This window comes from Tauraco erythrolophus, chromosome 20, assembly GCF_009769465.1.
Source record: "Tauraco erythrolophus isolate bTauEry1 chromosome 20, bTauEry1.pri, whole genome shotgun sequence".
In the NCBI taxonomy this organism is placed as follows: Eukaryota; Metazoa; Chordata; class Aves; order Musophagiformes; family Musophagidae; genus Tauraco; species Tauraco erythrolophus.
The window spans coordinates 70,547-85,689 of record NC_141484.1 but is presented as its reverse complement, the minus strand read 5'-3'; the positions used below and the strand labels follow the sequence as shown (position 1 = coordinate 85,689).

Sequence of the window (15,143 nt, the reverse complement as noted above, 5' to 3'; positions counted from 1 at the left end):
GCTGTGGTTGCCCCATCCCTGGAAGTGTTCAAGGCCAGGTTGGATGAAGCTTTGGGCAACCTGGTGTAAGGGAGGGTGTCCCTGCCCAGGGCAGGGGGGTTGGAACCAGATGATCTTTGAGGTCCCTTCCAATCCAAACCAATCTATCACAAAACTGTTCAATGACTTTTTTTTTTTTAATTAGCAGCTGAGAGGGACTTTTTCATGAGCCAAATACATATTGTAAATGCATTTCCAGTCATACAAGATGCCGGCCACCGAAGCAATTCTTTAGTTTCCAGTAGCCTTCCTGGACTGACAGCTGCCTCTTTCTAGAACGGCTATGAAAGAAGTTCTTTTCTTCTGGTGTGTTGTTCCTTCTCTAGGCTCCTAGATACTTCCTTGTCCATGTGACCTCATTTTCTTGTTAAACCTTGAGGAGATGTTTCTTGATTATGTCCATCATAAAACTAATGTTTACATGCATATATTGAGATTTTGCTACAAATTTTGTTGCAATAATACACATGCAACACACAACATTCCAGGTTGGAAACATCATCTGGTCCAACATTTCATGGCAAAGGGAGCCTACATGAGATTATCTAGTACCCTGTCCAACCATGTCTTGAAAACTTCTAGTGATGAGGACTCTATCATGTCCCTAGAGCAGTTGTTGCAGTGATTTAATTGTTCTCACTGTAAAAACCAATAATTCTTCTTTACACTGAGATGAAACCTCTCCTAGTGCAACTTGTACCTGTGACCCCTTGTCTTCTTCATGCAGCTCCTCATGAAGAGGGAGCCTCCATCCTCTCTGTAGCTGCCCTTCATGTACTAGAAGACTGTAATGAGGTCTGCCCGAGCCCTCTCTAGGGAGAAAAGACCCAACTCCTTCAGTCTTTCTTCACAGAGCAAAGTTCTCCAGCCATTCAATCATCTTTGTGGCCTTCTCCAGTCCATCTGTGTCTTTTTTCAATTGTGGGGACCAGAACTGGACACAGTACTCCAGGTGTAGTATCTGTTTAACCATGAATTACTGTGACCTTCTCACAGAAATAAGTTGGGCACAAAACTGATAAGTATGATGTTCTGAATTTCTTTCATCACAGCTTATGAAACAAGAAAAATAAAGTCACTCACTTTCTAATAAGAGCATCTTTCTCTCTTAAAAAAGCACTGTGACTCCATTCTCTTCTGCATAGCTCTATTTCCAGACTTTTGCGTCTCATCTGCAGTTCTCTAATCTGTTGCTTCAACTTTTTAAATTGTTTGACTTGGGCTTCTTTCACTGAAGCTGGCATTGCACCCTTTCCCTTGGCAGCATGAGCTAGCTCTTCATGCCTAGAAGACGTAGAGAGACAGAATAAGGTGAGGTTTCAAGCAACACAAGCACATTATTTTACAGCTGTTGATTTACTTTCTTATCAATTTTGTTCCAGCAAATTCAAAGAATGATTGTCAGAAACAGTGGACATAGAAATCAATATCTGCTTGCCAGTGGAGGTTTTTTGTGCTTGTTTTTTCACACGAAGAATGCCACTATTTAGCTGGACTTAGGACCGGGGCTAAATCCTTCTTATAGCACTGCAGAGAGTTTCACTCAAATTTATCACAGAACTTTAAGTTCGCGATTAGCACAAAGAAAAACAGTATTTCACCTAATTATGGAATCAGGGTAATCCTAAAAATTAACTTTTTTTTTTTAAGACGACTCATAGAGAAGCTATATTAACAGGTGAACTACTCCATTCAACATACTCTTTTACCATACACGAAAATACTCTTCACAGTTATTGAACAACTGAAAGACAGCAATGATCAGGTGGCCCAAATAAGAGACAGTAGGAATCCAAAGAGCACAAATGCTTCCTTGAATATTCAGTTTTCATTCACAGATCAATTTCCTGAGCATGCACTCACACAAAAATAGAGACCAGGTATAAAATAAGACAGAAGTGAGTTGTCAGAAGAAAAGACCACTGAATTGTGCCTATAGAAAAGTCAAATCTAGAAGTAAAAAAAGAGACATGCAAGTAATAGTTGTATAATGTTCTTACCCCCTGAAATTAGCCTGCATATAAATTTTCAAAACATACCTTAAATTTTGGATATAAAGAATTAAAGAGAAGAAACAGAAATTTAACTATTGAGTAAGTCTTATTTCTTAAGTCTGAACCAGTGATGAGTAAAACAAAAAAGATAAACCCCCCAAAAGTACTCCAGTTTGAATGAGTTATTTTCTGTCACTATATTCACAATCTGCCTGTAGCTGCTTGAGAAAGTATAAAGTTGTGACTGAACACAACTGGATTTACTGGACTGAAATCAAGTGTGTGAAATATGAGACACCAAAACTAGCCTCATACTCTAGAAGTGGGATGAACTAAGTTTTTTCACTATATTAACTGCTTGGAAGAGGTTCTCCTTTTTTCAGTAAAGGCAGAAAGTGCCATTGAACCATTAAAACTTCTAACATAAAATTTTATTTTTAAAGTGAAACAGGTTATATCCAAAAAGAATGTAGCAGAATTAACCTGAATCCATGCGACTCAGCAAATATTTCACACAAAGGGTTACCTCTTTCTGTTGTAACAATCTATATTACTAGATCAATTAATTCACATGCACTATCCCAAGCTGTTGCTAAAGTAAAAGTATGTGAAGAAGAGTAAGGTGAAAGTGTTGCAGAGTTGTAGTCTGTGAAAAGCAGTTTATTTTGATCATAATCAAAATTGTACAATACCAAGCATGTTTCACAGCAATAAAATTGTTTTTTCTCCAGTCTGGAATCAAACATTTCTGCTATTTGCAGTGATTCTAGTGTTTGCACTCCAGTTTCTTTGAGGGTCTCCAGTTCTCTGGTCAGCAGCTCCACCTTAAGAAGGAGGAGAATAAGACTTAAGAATTCTAATGTGAGCCTGATACAACGTAATTTTTAAGAGGTCCAGAGCCCTTATACAGTTGAAGTGTTAGCATAGGCTCCGGAAACAAACAAAATAGTATAGAAAGTTGTGAGGTGGGTTTTTTTGGGGAGGGCTGGTTCTTTTTGTTTGGTTGTTGGTTTGTGGTTTTTTTTGTTGGTTTTTTTTTTTCAATTTGTAAGTAACATTTTGCACGGTATAAGCATTAGATTAACAAAGCACTTTAAAACATCCTTCCCATAAGCTCTGCTGTTATTCAGGTTTCTACTTCCATATTACTGCTAAATATCTCTTCCTATGTCTACTACCTACACTAACCCTGCACACTATCCCTTCCTATCGCTGCCTAAAGTTCCTTTTACACAGTTTTTTATTCAGTGACTTCTTGGCTTCCCCTGCAGCTGGCCTCATAATACATGGGAAAAATGACTGCAGATGACCTCTCCTTCCCTTGCTCAACACTTCCACCACCATTTAAGATGCAAATAATATATATACACATATAAGTATATATATTAAATAAATAGATATTAAATAAATACATATAAATATACAACTATATAAAAATATATACAATACATAACTCAATATGGACAATATGTATCATAAAAAATATTTAATAGCATCTAGCGCACGAGGCCTACCGACAGCTATTACATTCAGATGCAGCTGCAAGCAGTATGAGAGCCTGAAACAGTATAATAAGATCTAATCAAGCACTCAAGCCTGAAAATTGCAAACAACAAAGGTTTATTCTGAAGTACTATCAGAGTTATACTGCATATCATAGAGTAAGCAGCATGTGCAAATTTACATTTAAAAAATATACATGCAGTTGCAGTTCCTTTGTTCATACTCAGTCAACAGCAGTTGGTTATGCAATCTTCATAGTCAAGACTGCAATAAGACAGCAGTGTCCTTTAAAGAAGGCCTAAGACAAGGCAAGAAAACAAAATCAGAAACTAAACTCCATTTTTGTCAACATTCAAGATGCAGGAATCCAGGGATGCCACTAATGGCCAGGAAACCTTTTGCTACCCTAATAAGCCTTTGGCAAGGTAAAGGTTGTAGGTAGAAGTAATTTATTTTATTAGACAAAAATCAACACAGCTGGAAAAAGCTGGCAATCTTTTAGACATACAAGCCCTCTTTCTGAAAGCTTGTCTCCTTTTCCCAATGCTAACTGTTGGTTTAACGTGATGTTTTTTCCCCCCTCTACCTATATACCTTGGTTTGTTGAATTATTAAGTTATCAGTTAAACCACTACTGAAGCAAGTGACTACAGGTACCAGAGAACCATCCAAGTAATGTTGCATGATGATTAGCAAAGACTGTACATGCAGAGAATATAGATTTTGGAAGAGCGAATTTCTCATTACTATCCTTAGAAGGATGAGACAGGCCTTTCAAAGATCTATATATAGTTTTGGTTGTGTAGGAAAAAATTCAGTCACTGTGAATGAAATTCAGATGCATATCACACACACTCCTTCAAGCTATCCTGGAAACAATTACTTCAATACATAGGTGGAGGAAAACAAGCAACAACAACAGAGTCATCTTTTCATGTGCTTCACACAGGAATGACTTGAGATTATTTGTTCTGTGAGTAAAGGGTAACAGCTTAAAAATAAACTAGCTTAACTTCATGGGATAGAACCAAGTTACCCATTTCAATTGCTTTTGAAACCCACATTCTCACTTTTTTATTTCTGCATCAAATTCGGCTAGCAGTTCCTTCAAGGGGAGCAACAGATGAGTAACATTAGTACAATGGTACTGATGGAAACACTGTATTGTCACAGGCTCTCTTAAACACTATACAAGGGCTTTAACCATTCCATAATCTTTCTCTGCTCTAATAAGATCAGAATGTGCTGAATGAAATCGATCATCTGGCCTATGGTAGGTCCCCTAACACGACTTATACAGCAAAGGGACATTTAAAGAAACACATCAGCCAAATGGTATCCTTTGCAAAATAAGACCAGATTCCATAACCACAGAGGAAATGAAAAAAAGAAACAAAGGTGGGTTTTTTTAAGAAAAAAAAAAAAAAAACACCTTACAGATATTACAGTTCAATTCCTTTACAGACATCTGAGCATTTGTAATACAAAGACTACACATTACACAAATAGCTGAACTTTCTTTTAATTTTTAGAGAAGCAGAAAAGTGCCGTATCTCCACAGTGCTACAAGTTGTGGGGTTTTTGTTTTGGCTTGGGTTTTTGTTGTTGTTGTTGTGTAGGAAAGAAAGGTTTTTAAGGTACATCATAGAGACTTGTAGTCAAGAGTTTAATCATAGAGACTTGTAAGTGTTGTTTTGTTTTTTAAGTTAAGCAAAACAATTCACTACTATTACAAAGGAAAGTTTTGGCTGCAGTCAAGAGGCTTTTAAAGTGAATACTTGCAGAACTACTAAAAACCTAAGAAACTATAGCCTTACTGAAAAGTGGTCAGAAAAATATTACCATGTTTTGCACTCTGGAGATAAAGTGACAAGAGGGCTGCTGGGAGATAAGAAGCTATGGGAAAGACTTCCCTCACCCCGCCCTGTAGAGCTGTTGAATTTTAATTTAAAGGAAAATAATCAAAACAGTCATATTGTTAGTCATATTTGGGAAAACAAAAATCTGTTGTTAGAGGACTTTAAATTTCAATCCCAAGTAAGAACAGTACAGCCTATATAGTGGTCACTCTGGTGGGAAATTTCTCCAAAGTAACATTTCGAGTTATTCAGAGTGCGATGCACAGAAATTAAAGACATCGGTGAAGACACCCTGAAGAAGTGTGAAACTCATTCTTCACAACAGCTATGTTTCATAAGTGTATGAAAAACTGTTCATAAGGGAGCCAGGGATTTTCCAGAAATTAAACTGTTGCACTGAACGGTCATTCAGACGCCTAGACTGAGAAAGTAATAAGATGCAAAGCACATAAGATGTGCTTCTTTAGTTGTAAGTCATAAACAGAGATATCACACTGGAGGAGAAAAAAAAAAGTTAAGAGAAATAGCGTGTATTAGGTGATGTGCCCTTATGCTGGCGGAACAGCAGTTAATCAGTTGAACCACACAACATACAAAGATAACTTCTAAATCAAGCCAGTTACCAAGTACTGTTCAAGTGAGAAGTGCTGATACTCCTTTGGGTAAGTTCATAAACTGTCTTTGCGGAGCACATAGGTAAAAGAATCCTGGATGAAGACGGGTTATTTTAGCAGGACTACTATACTATGGGCAGTGAGATTGGGACTGACAGGTATTGGATGCAAGACTTAACTGCCTAACAATCTTTTTTACCACTTCCATTTACATTATACATTGGTTTGGTTGACAGGCCAAAACCTAACTATTCTAGTTCCAATGATCAAACACATTCATATGTAAATAATTTAAAGTCATTTTAATATCAAATACATTTTCATACAAAAACAAAGAAGGAAGGTTTTGTTGTTCTTTAAAAGTTTGTAATATATAGAGAGGTGGTATAATGCCCCCCTAAGGTATCACAGTTAAAGGTGAAATTTCACTGTTAGTAAGATTATCCTTTTATGATGAAATGATAGCAATATAAAAGAGACAGAAGTAGGAAAAAAAAAAAGCCTTGTAATGAGGAGTATGATAAACATCGTACATTCACCCATCTTGCCTAAGGCTGCTTCTGTTTCTAGATGCTGACCTTTCCTGCAGTTTCAAGGTTAATAAATTTAGCAGTGTGCAGTCTACATAAAATAATCTTACATGATCTCAGATTACTAAACACATTCTTAACAGTTCCTTACAAGGGGTAGCTGCCAGACAAGCAAAGCAGCAGTTACTACCCAAGTAGTGCATTATTTTCTGAACTGTCATTACAAATCTCATCAATTTAAGCAAAAAAGAGCAAAAATTAAAAGCTTACACAACTACAGCAATGTTAAATCAGAACATTCTAATAATAATTAAAAAAAATTGATTAAAGGATTGCTGGAACTGCAGCAATACAACCCTGTCTCTTCGTATTCTTATACCTGTTTCAGACAAACTCTCCTTCCACTTCCTGGATTCTTCTCTCCATGTGATGTTCCAGGTTCACATGCTGCTCATGCTGATTATCTATATGACTGTTCCTAGAGCTATAAACAAAAATAAAACAAATTTACATTAAAGAGCATCTCTGGTGACATCATGAGGCATGCATATGTAAAATGTTTTGAACAAGAACACATAACTATAAATATAAGATGCTATAATTTCCTAAAGAAACAGTCACCATATTTTTTTTTCTTAAGTCAGTTGAAAACAATTATGATAGTATATGCCACTTCTCAAAACTATGCTTCAAAAGTTGCGTCTGAAATATTGAGCATCTCCTGAAAAGTAGTGCAAGACTTTCACTTAAATATAACAGAGTTCCTCCTCCACACATGAGTTTCTGTTACATAAGAAGAAATTGCAAAACAAGGTGTGAGAAGTAAGGAAGTGGTTAAAACATTTTGCTTTCGCCTAGAGTTAATTAAGACTGCATAACAAGGACACTTACAGTTAAAATAAAAAAATAGACACAATCCCCCAGAGCGGTGGAAAGTACATTGTAAGTCTTTGAGCACGGTAAGCTCCCTGCCAGAGGTGAGAAGCTGAGGGACTGCATGGTAAACTCCCTACTCGAGAGAAGAAAGTGACGGACTGAAGCCAGCTGGAACCAGAGGGGAGAGGAGGAGTTCATGCTTATGAAGACTCCTGACTTCATCCATGGTGAAAAGTTCACGCTGATGAAGACTCCTGACTTCATCCACACCGACTCCTGGGACGACCACCAGGACAAACTGCGCTAGACTGGTGGGAGGGGGGGAGTAAGGAGGACTTATGTAAATACTAATTGTAATATCTCCTCCCTGTCGCCCGAGATAATAATGAGTATGTAAAAACATTTATGAGCATGTAACGGTTTATAGAATAAATCACCCCCTGACAATTGTGTCGGCACCTCTGGCTACAGTCATGCACCCAGCGCCGTGATCTTTGCTCCACTGACTTTGTCCCCGAATAAACTACATGAAATCTATTTCCGTGGGCTCGTTTCTCACAAAGAGCTGCCTAGCAGAAACCTGAGCTTTCAGATATGTATAAAAATAGAAGCAGCTCCATATCTTTTCCTTCTCTCGTCCCAGTATTTTTGCTACCAACAAAAGAAGTTTCTCTGAGATACAGTGGGAGAATACCAGTAAGGCCAGCACTTCAAACAAATCCAAAGAGCTGATACTGCTACCGTGACTAGTGAGTTCTCTAAGGATACACTGAACCTTTTCAATCTTTGGATTCATCCCTGCCAGACTCCACAGGCTTGGTACAGCCTGTTATATGGCCAAACAGACCTGGATTGATATTGTGCAGTTCTGCAACCTTCTGATTACTTTCAGTTCTATATTACAGTTATTTTATGTAGCTGAGCGACCGCTGCCATTTGGTTAGATAGGGTCGATCACAGAATAACTACACAGACAGAACTGCAAACTAAAACTGCATAGTTGCAAACAGCTGAATACACATTCACTTTCATATTCTGCTAGGTTTTGCTTTTAAATTTACACTTCACTTGAATTAATCTGAATATAAAGAAAGATGTGGTCTAGACAGGCCTTTTACACCCACCTTGTTCATCCCACAACTCTCCGGGGCAAGGCAGATCACAACTGCTGTACTGCTCAGTGATTAGTATCCAGCTCAGCCTGGCAAAGAGGGAATGCTGGGTGTAAAAGACTCCTCCTTCTATTCCCAAAGGCTATGCTCCATACAAAAATCCTGACCCGGCTTTAAATGAATTTGCATATGCTCCAGAACCATAGTAACATCGATCAGCCACTGACCATCGAAGAATTTCAGAGTCATGTCCAGATCACTTCTTATAACTAAAAAAAGTTATTTAAAACTTATCCAGCCATCTCGACATTATAAATGCAGTTTAAACCAGAACACTTTACAGCAGTTACCATTTTAAACACAGATTAATCCCAAAGATACTGTTATGTCTGAAGACTGTAGTTATATTAAACAAGAATGATGTGCAGACACATCTCAAGAAATAAACATTTACTCCCACCTGGCCACAAGGTTTAGAAGTCTATACAGAACAATAAAAATTAGCGAAAACTGCCAAACTAAATAAGCGCATTGCTTTGGCTATCTTCATCTTTTAATTGCTTGTATTAAGTCATAAATCTTGGTCCTATGACTGGATATGCCCCAACAGACTTTTTTCCTTCACAGAGGCCTATCAGAGAAGCTAGGACAAAATGTATTTAAGAGTGCACAAATCCAACTCCTACCATAAGATTAGCTTGCAATAGCTTAAAATAATTGAAAGGCTGAACTGCGTGTGTTGATTCCACAGCACAATACAGCAACTAATATCTAGCAACCTTAGATAATATTACTGACAATGGTTGATACCATTATCATTTGTCTCCTCACATATGCGGAAGACAAGTGCATATTGATATAACACTCAGGAGACATATCACAATACTTTCAGATTCATCTAATTTCCCAGAGGTGTTCCAGCACCCAAGGAAAAAGCATTTCGTTCCGACAAATCTGTTTCTGCTCCCCACACTATGTTTCCATTATAATCATTCCACCTCCACCCAGTCATATAATCTCCCCAACATACAGCCTCGTAAATTATGTAGGGACACGCTGCATCTTTAAGAGCATCCTCACTTTCACTTAATGCTATCCTTTCTCTAACCTGCTGCCAGAAATCAGACAAGTCACTGTGGAAACCAAGACACAGGAGGTGTAAAGACAGTCCAAGTCACTTCTGTTAGCCCTCACTCTGTTCATGTTCTAGGTGTTCCTCTGTCAGCATAGATAACCCTATCTCCATGCTCAAAGTGCTCTCTACTGTATGAATGATGTTACTGCTTTATCTCAATCTAAATACACCTTAGAAAAGCTAAATTTCTCTTTTTTGACATACTATTCTAAGGAACTCACATCTCACCCGCAAAATTGTTCCAGCTCTAATTTATGTTCCTCAATGTGTTGTCGATAGCAATAATGAAGTTTGCATCTTTTGCTTCTCTCCTTGACAACTATTTGTGCCACTTTACCCAGCTGCACTCCAAGATCACTAATCTCTGCCTGTTTAGCATTTTCAGATGTTTTCAGATGAGTGACAGTGATATCATAGTGTTCTAACTCTATCTCTCTCTTCTAAAATTCTTAGGTTATAGACAAAATCTTCTTTCAATTTGTTAAATTTTTCATGTGTGTCTTAGAGTTGCTTTTTGACATCTTGCAGAATTTTCTTTTGACGCAGAAACTGGCAAGCATGTAGCTCTTTCCCTTCTTTTTCTTCCCATTAAAGGAGATCATTTAGTTCTTTCTCTTTTTGTAACACTACTATAAATCTGAAAGAGGAGCTGACAGAAGACTGATAACTAATACAAATCAAGTATCTTGTCACTCCTAATCTACTGCATAGCTGATAATGAATTACCAGTGAATTCTAAATTTAAATTGTAAAGTTTCCTGGATCATCAGGCATTGGCCACTTCTAGAAGCAGAATTTACTTTTATTTCTAGTCCTGCATTGTCCTGGAATAAGACTTCCCAAACTAGGTATGGCACTAAATTTTGGAGTTGGAAGACAATTTTCTCCTTTCTTTATACAGATTGAAAATAGAGGCATAAAAAGATTTAGTCACTATAAACTGCATGCACGTTTCTCTTTTCTTGAAGACATTTATGAGAAGTCAAGTCACAGTCCAGCCTTCTCTTATATCAACAATATTAACTGCTGTGTCCCATTTGTCTTCTCCTCCCAGAATTACTCATGAGACTACAAAGCTACTGTTCTGTCCACAGTTAAGTCCATCTTGAAGTTACTTTTCAGAAAGGCCAACAGGTATGAGGAAATAGCTGTATTTCAGTAACATACTAATTGTATCTTTAAAACTAAAAAGAAAATAAACAACATAGGGGATGTGCTTTTACTGGTAAAACCCTTTACCTGCTTCACGTTCAACTCTTCCTATTGTTTATTCTCCATATTTGCCTTATATCTATAAACTCTGTAGAAGAAAAAACATTCTTTCTAAGCACCATGGTTGTTTTTTTTTAAAAAAAAAACCAAAAAAAAACCAACCAAAACACAAGGTAATCTCTGTTCAGACGTCTCCAGAGATTTAAAACAGCTTCTCTCACTGTACAGTATTATTCTGTGTCAGTGGTTATAGATAATCTCATCTGGATAAGCACAGGGATGCAGAAAACAAATCAGACAAGCATGCCTTTCAAATAGTGGCATTTTAATCTCTTTAAATGAAAGAGAGATTTCCAGATCAGCAAACATGATGCAATATCTCTATGCTAAAGGATGCCACAGTTTAAACAACATTTTTCTTCACAGACAAACTAGAGAACTCTAATTCTCCAGGATCAAAAAGTCAGTGTCCAATTGTTGGACTTGACAAGGATAAAAAAATTCAAGCTTGCTCCTCCCAGGTATGGTGAGTAACAAACACTGCTAGAGGACACAATGACCTGATGGTCTTTCAGTTCTGCTGGCCTAGATTTCATATTTAACCCTAAGGCACGTAAAATAAAATTATGTTTTCTCTTCAAATTTTGCTTCTTGTTGGCTATCTTCAAAACGTGCTACCATGTAGAAAATAGTATAAGTAGTATCTTCTTCATCTGGGTAAGCAGAAACAGATATTTTTTTAAAAGTCACTGTTGGGAATATTCACGAACAGTACTACCTCCCTGCCTATACTATGCAACGCTGAGAAAGATTTGTTCTTTCTGTATCTTCCTTTCAGCTACTGTTTAACTAAAAGATTAACTAAATCTGTCTTCTGTCCCCCCTCCACCTCAATCATAAATACACTAAAGATGAAAAAGGCCTATGAGATGCTTTCTGGACTCAAGGCACTGAAAGAAACTATGCTCAGTCTACACACATTAAGGTACCAAAATATTTTTGTAAGTGCTTTTTAAAAAAATGACGTATGGTTCATTAGCTAAAATTAGTAATAAATTGCTAGACAAGACCTTTGTGTAAGGAATCAAAAACGAGACCACAGCACAGCTCCAGCCTATTACTTCCTTGAAATCATCAAACTGAAGTCACAATTTTTCTTGGAAAGAGGTAGTTAAGAAAAATTATACTTTTACAATCTCTCTCTACAATTATGATAAAATTAAAAGGCACCACACAGTCTCCTATAAAAACAACCTTCCTCTTTATCTCCATATATCTCATTTAGATTAATGGCACTGGTAAATGGAAAGTGGTATCCTGAGGTGAGTTTGGGTTACACATAACATGGGAAACATTCACATCATATAAAAATATGAATGAATGAGCCTTCCTGTAATTTTAAAACATTGCTTTCCATCACAGAGATTTGTTTTGCTTAGAAATGCAATTTAATAGGGGAGGAGGGAGCATGTTGCCTTTGATAGCAGCAGTATTTGCAATTGCAAGTTAGTTTCAATACAGACCAGAACGGAAACAACAGTGTAATTTTAAATATAAATTGCCCCAATTGCCTGGATATCTTACAGTCGAAAGAAGCATAGCAAACCTATATATGATGACATTGAAAGATGACTTAGGAAACAGCATACATAGAAGTAAGAGACAACATCTTACAAGTACTTGCCCGTACAACCTGAACAGCAGATACCCATTACAATCCAACCACTTACTTCAAGCATATCTAGAAAGAAGTGATGGATAGGTACTCCTGTTCCCCCACATAAGGGCCTAATGGGACTTATATCAGCCTCTTTACCAACGGAAAATGATGGCTTGGCTATAAATGACACACAACTGAAAGTGGTTGGCACATCTGATTCAGTGGAGATTTCCCAACTGTTACTACTAAAATGCTACTTCAAAAACAAGAAGTTAGATGCCATGTGTGAGCTAGTCAATTTTCAACCAAATAAGGAGAACAAGGTGATGCTGAAGAACATTTCAGAGTGATACTTGAGAACCTTCAGACTTCCATACAATCCCAATTTGTCAGAGGTGTAAAGCTTTCGAATTTTCTTTAAAAGACAAAGAAGCTGTACTTGCTTCTCTCTTCCTTGCTATCCTTATAACACATCCTTATTGTATGAAGAATAAGATGTGCATAACAGACCAGCAGAGCTAATAAACCAGGATTGCTTCTCTTCCTTTCAAAACTACAGAAAATAGAATCAGAAAGAAAATGCCTCACAGCCAGTATAAGTATCTCTAGCCACAACTGTTTTTCTTGATGAAGCAGTAACAGACAGAACCAGGACCATCTGAGTATCTGAAACAGCTGTTTCGCTATGTGCTGCAAGTCATGATGAGACACGCAATCGGCATAGGCCACAGCTACACTGTGAAGTAGTACCTTAGCACTGTTGCAAAAAAGAAAAGGAAAACATGTCAACACAGTTTCAATAAAAAATAATGACAATTGGTGATACAAGTTAGCATCACTTGTGTGTTGACTCTTTACTGCTAGCAGCAGGTTTGCTATTTATCTTACAAGTAAGGTTAGACATATAAAACAGTAAATATACACCGTGCATTATACAATCTGATCAGAATAGATAAAATATAGCAGAAGCTGAGGATAAGAAAAGGACCAATAACAGAGAAACCTGGGATATCAGGTACTGAGCAGGGACAAACCTCTGACAAAGTATAGAGTGGGCTATGCTGCAGGGTACATGATAGTCTGATGTCAGCCTCTGCCATTATGTAGGAGAGAAAGCAGAGCAGGAGGCATAAGGCACTGCATAAATAAAAGACAAGGTATGGTGGGAAGAAACAATTGCCCCTGGGACTGAGAATATTCTAGAGAGTGTCCAGGAATGCAAATAGAGGGCAACACATCACGAGAAACACTGACACAGAGCCCCTAGAGTAAGTATCCTCAGGGATGACAGGAAGGGACAGCCACATGGATGGAGGAAGGGAATGATACTGGCAAGTCAGAGATAGAGCACCCTCCAGGACTAGAGGTTTGTACACCTTAAGTGCAGAGAGGGAGAGAAAAACATAATCGAGTGGAACTGAAAGAAAACACTGCCAGTAGCACTGCCAGCAGGCAGGAAGTACATCCCCGGAGGAGGGGTGAGATGTCTCACAGAGTGCCCAAAGGGTCGAGCAGACGGCAGGCAGACTGCCGAGGGCAAGTCCCGCAGAGGAAAGCAGCAGAGAGGCGCACACGGTAGCACACGATAACGCTTGGGACTTGAGGCAGCATTTAGAGGGCACTTAGTAGCCGGAAAGATGCAGAAACACAGCTGGTCCCCGGAGAGAGAAAAGGGCACAAGACGCGCGGGCGGTGCGCCGGGAGCTCGGAAGGGCAGGCTGCGGCACGGCGGCGATGGCTGCACGTTCTGATGGCGCCCGCGGAGGAGGCCAGTCGCAGCTCGGCTCCTCCCGGCACTGACCTGCGCGTCCTTCCGCTCTCGGCCCTAGGCCGCGTCTCACGGGAACCGCGCCCAGCCACGCTCGGCCGCGGGGCGGACCCGTCTCCCCGGGAACCGCGGCCCCGCCGCCTGGACCACCGTTAGCCCTGGGCGGGCCCCGTGGCGAGCACCGCCAGCGGCCAATCAGCGCTCTGCCGGTCCCGCCCCGCTCCGCCCCACGGCGTTTGCTCGCCCGCCCCGGGCCCCCGCGCCGGCCCGCTCAGCGCCAGTCCTGCGGCTCTCGGCTTCGGGTTGCCTCTTGCTTCAGAGCCCTGGCTCTGTTAGCGATCGCCAGTTCCGCTCACCGCCTACCTTCTTGCTCAACAAACCAGCGCTTCTCGGTTCCTCTTACTGCATTCACTTCCAGGCACCTGGTATCATATTCTTCTTCTCGTATTTTCCCTGTTTCATCCACTCCGTTAACACACAGCAGCCCCTTCTCCACCGTGTTTGCACGCTCCTCTGTAGCCCCGGTCTCTTTGAATAAGAGCCCTGTGGTCCCAAAACACAGCTAACGCTTGTTTCACACTTTCAAATATCATTTTCTTGTTCGCTTGTCTTCCTATACGTTTTATCAGATTTTTTTGTTATTAAACAATTTCTCCCTAGTGCAGGTCAGGAAGGAGAGTCTTGGCCCATTTCAAGTACAGCTGTTAGGAATAGGAGGAAAGAAGAAATAAACTTCCCGTTCTCTCCTAAATCCCATTGCATCATGTGAAAAACTTTTAAAAGCTTGTAAAGCAAGGTCAGGCCAACTGCAACACAGGGTCATGCAGCACAGACAAGTAAG

The 15,143-nt window shown here is 39.2% G+C and overlaps 1 protein-coding gene across 2 annotated transcripts in view; it reads right to left on the bottom strand.

Moving 5' to 3' along the window:
• Positions 1–14,356, bottom strand: part of CCDC57 (coiled-coil domain containing 57) — a 43,486-nt gene extending 29,130 nt beyond the window's left edge. The window contains exons 1-3 of one of the 2 annotated variants that reach the window (XM_086624242.1): positions 14,336–14,356; positions 6,919–7,023; positions 1,123–1,323 (exon numbers count right to left, since the gene is read on the bottom strand). In XM_086624242.1, coding sequence (XP_086480368.1) covers positions 1,123–1,283 — 161 coding nt within the window. In that variant the 5' untranslated portion in view covers positions 1,284–1,323; positions 6,919–7,023; positions 14,336–14,356. Of the gene's footprint in view, positions 1–1,122; positions 1,324–3,717; positions 3,742–6,918; positions 7,024–14,335 lie in introns of those variants that run through there. The other variant, XM_086624241.1, reaches the window with a different exon arrangement.
• Positions 14,357–15,143: the final 787 nt, after the last annotated feature.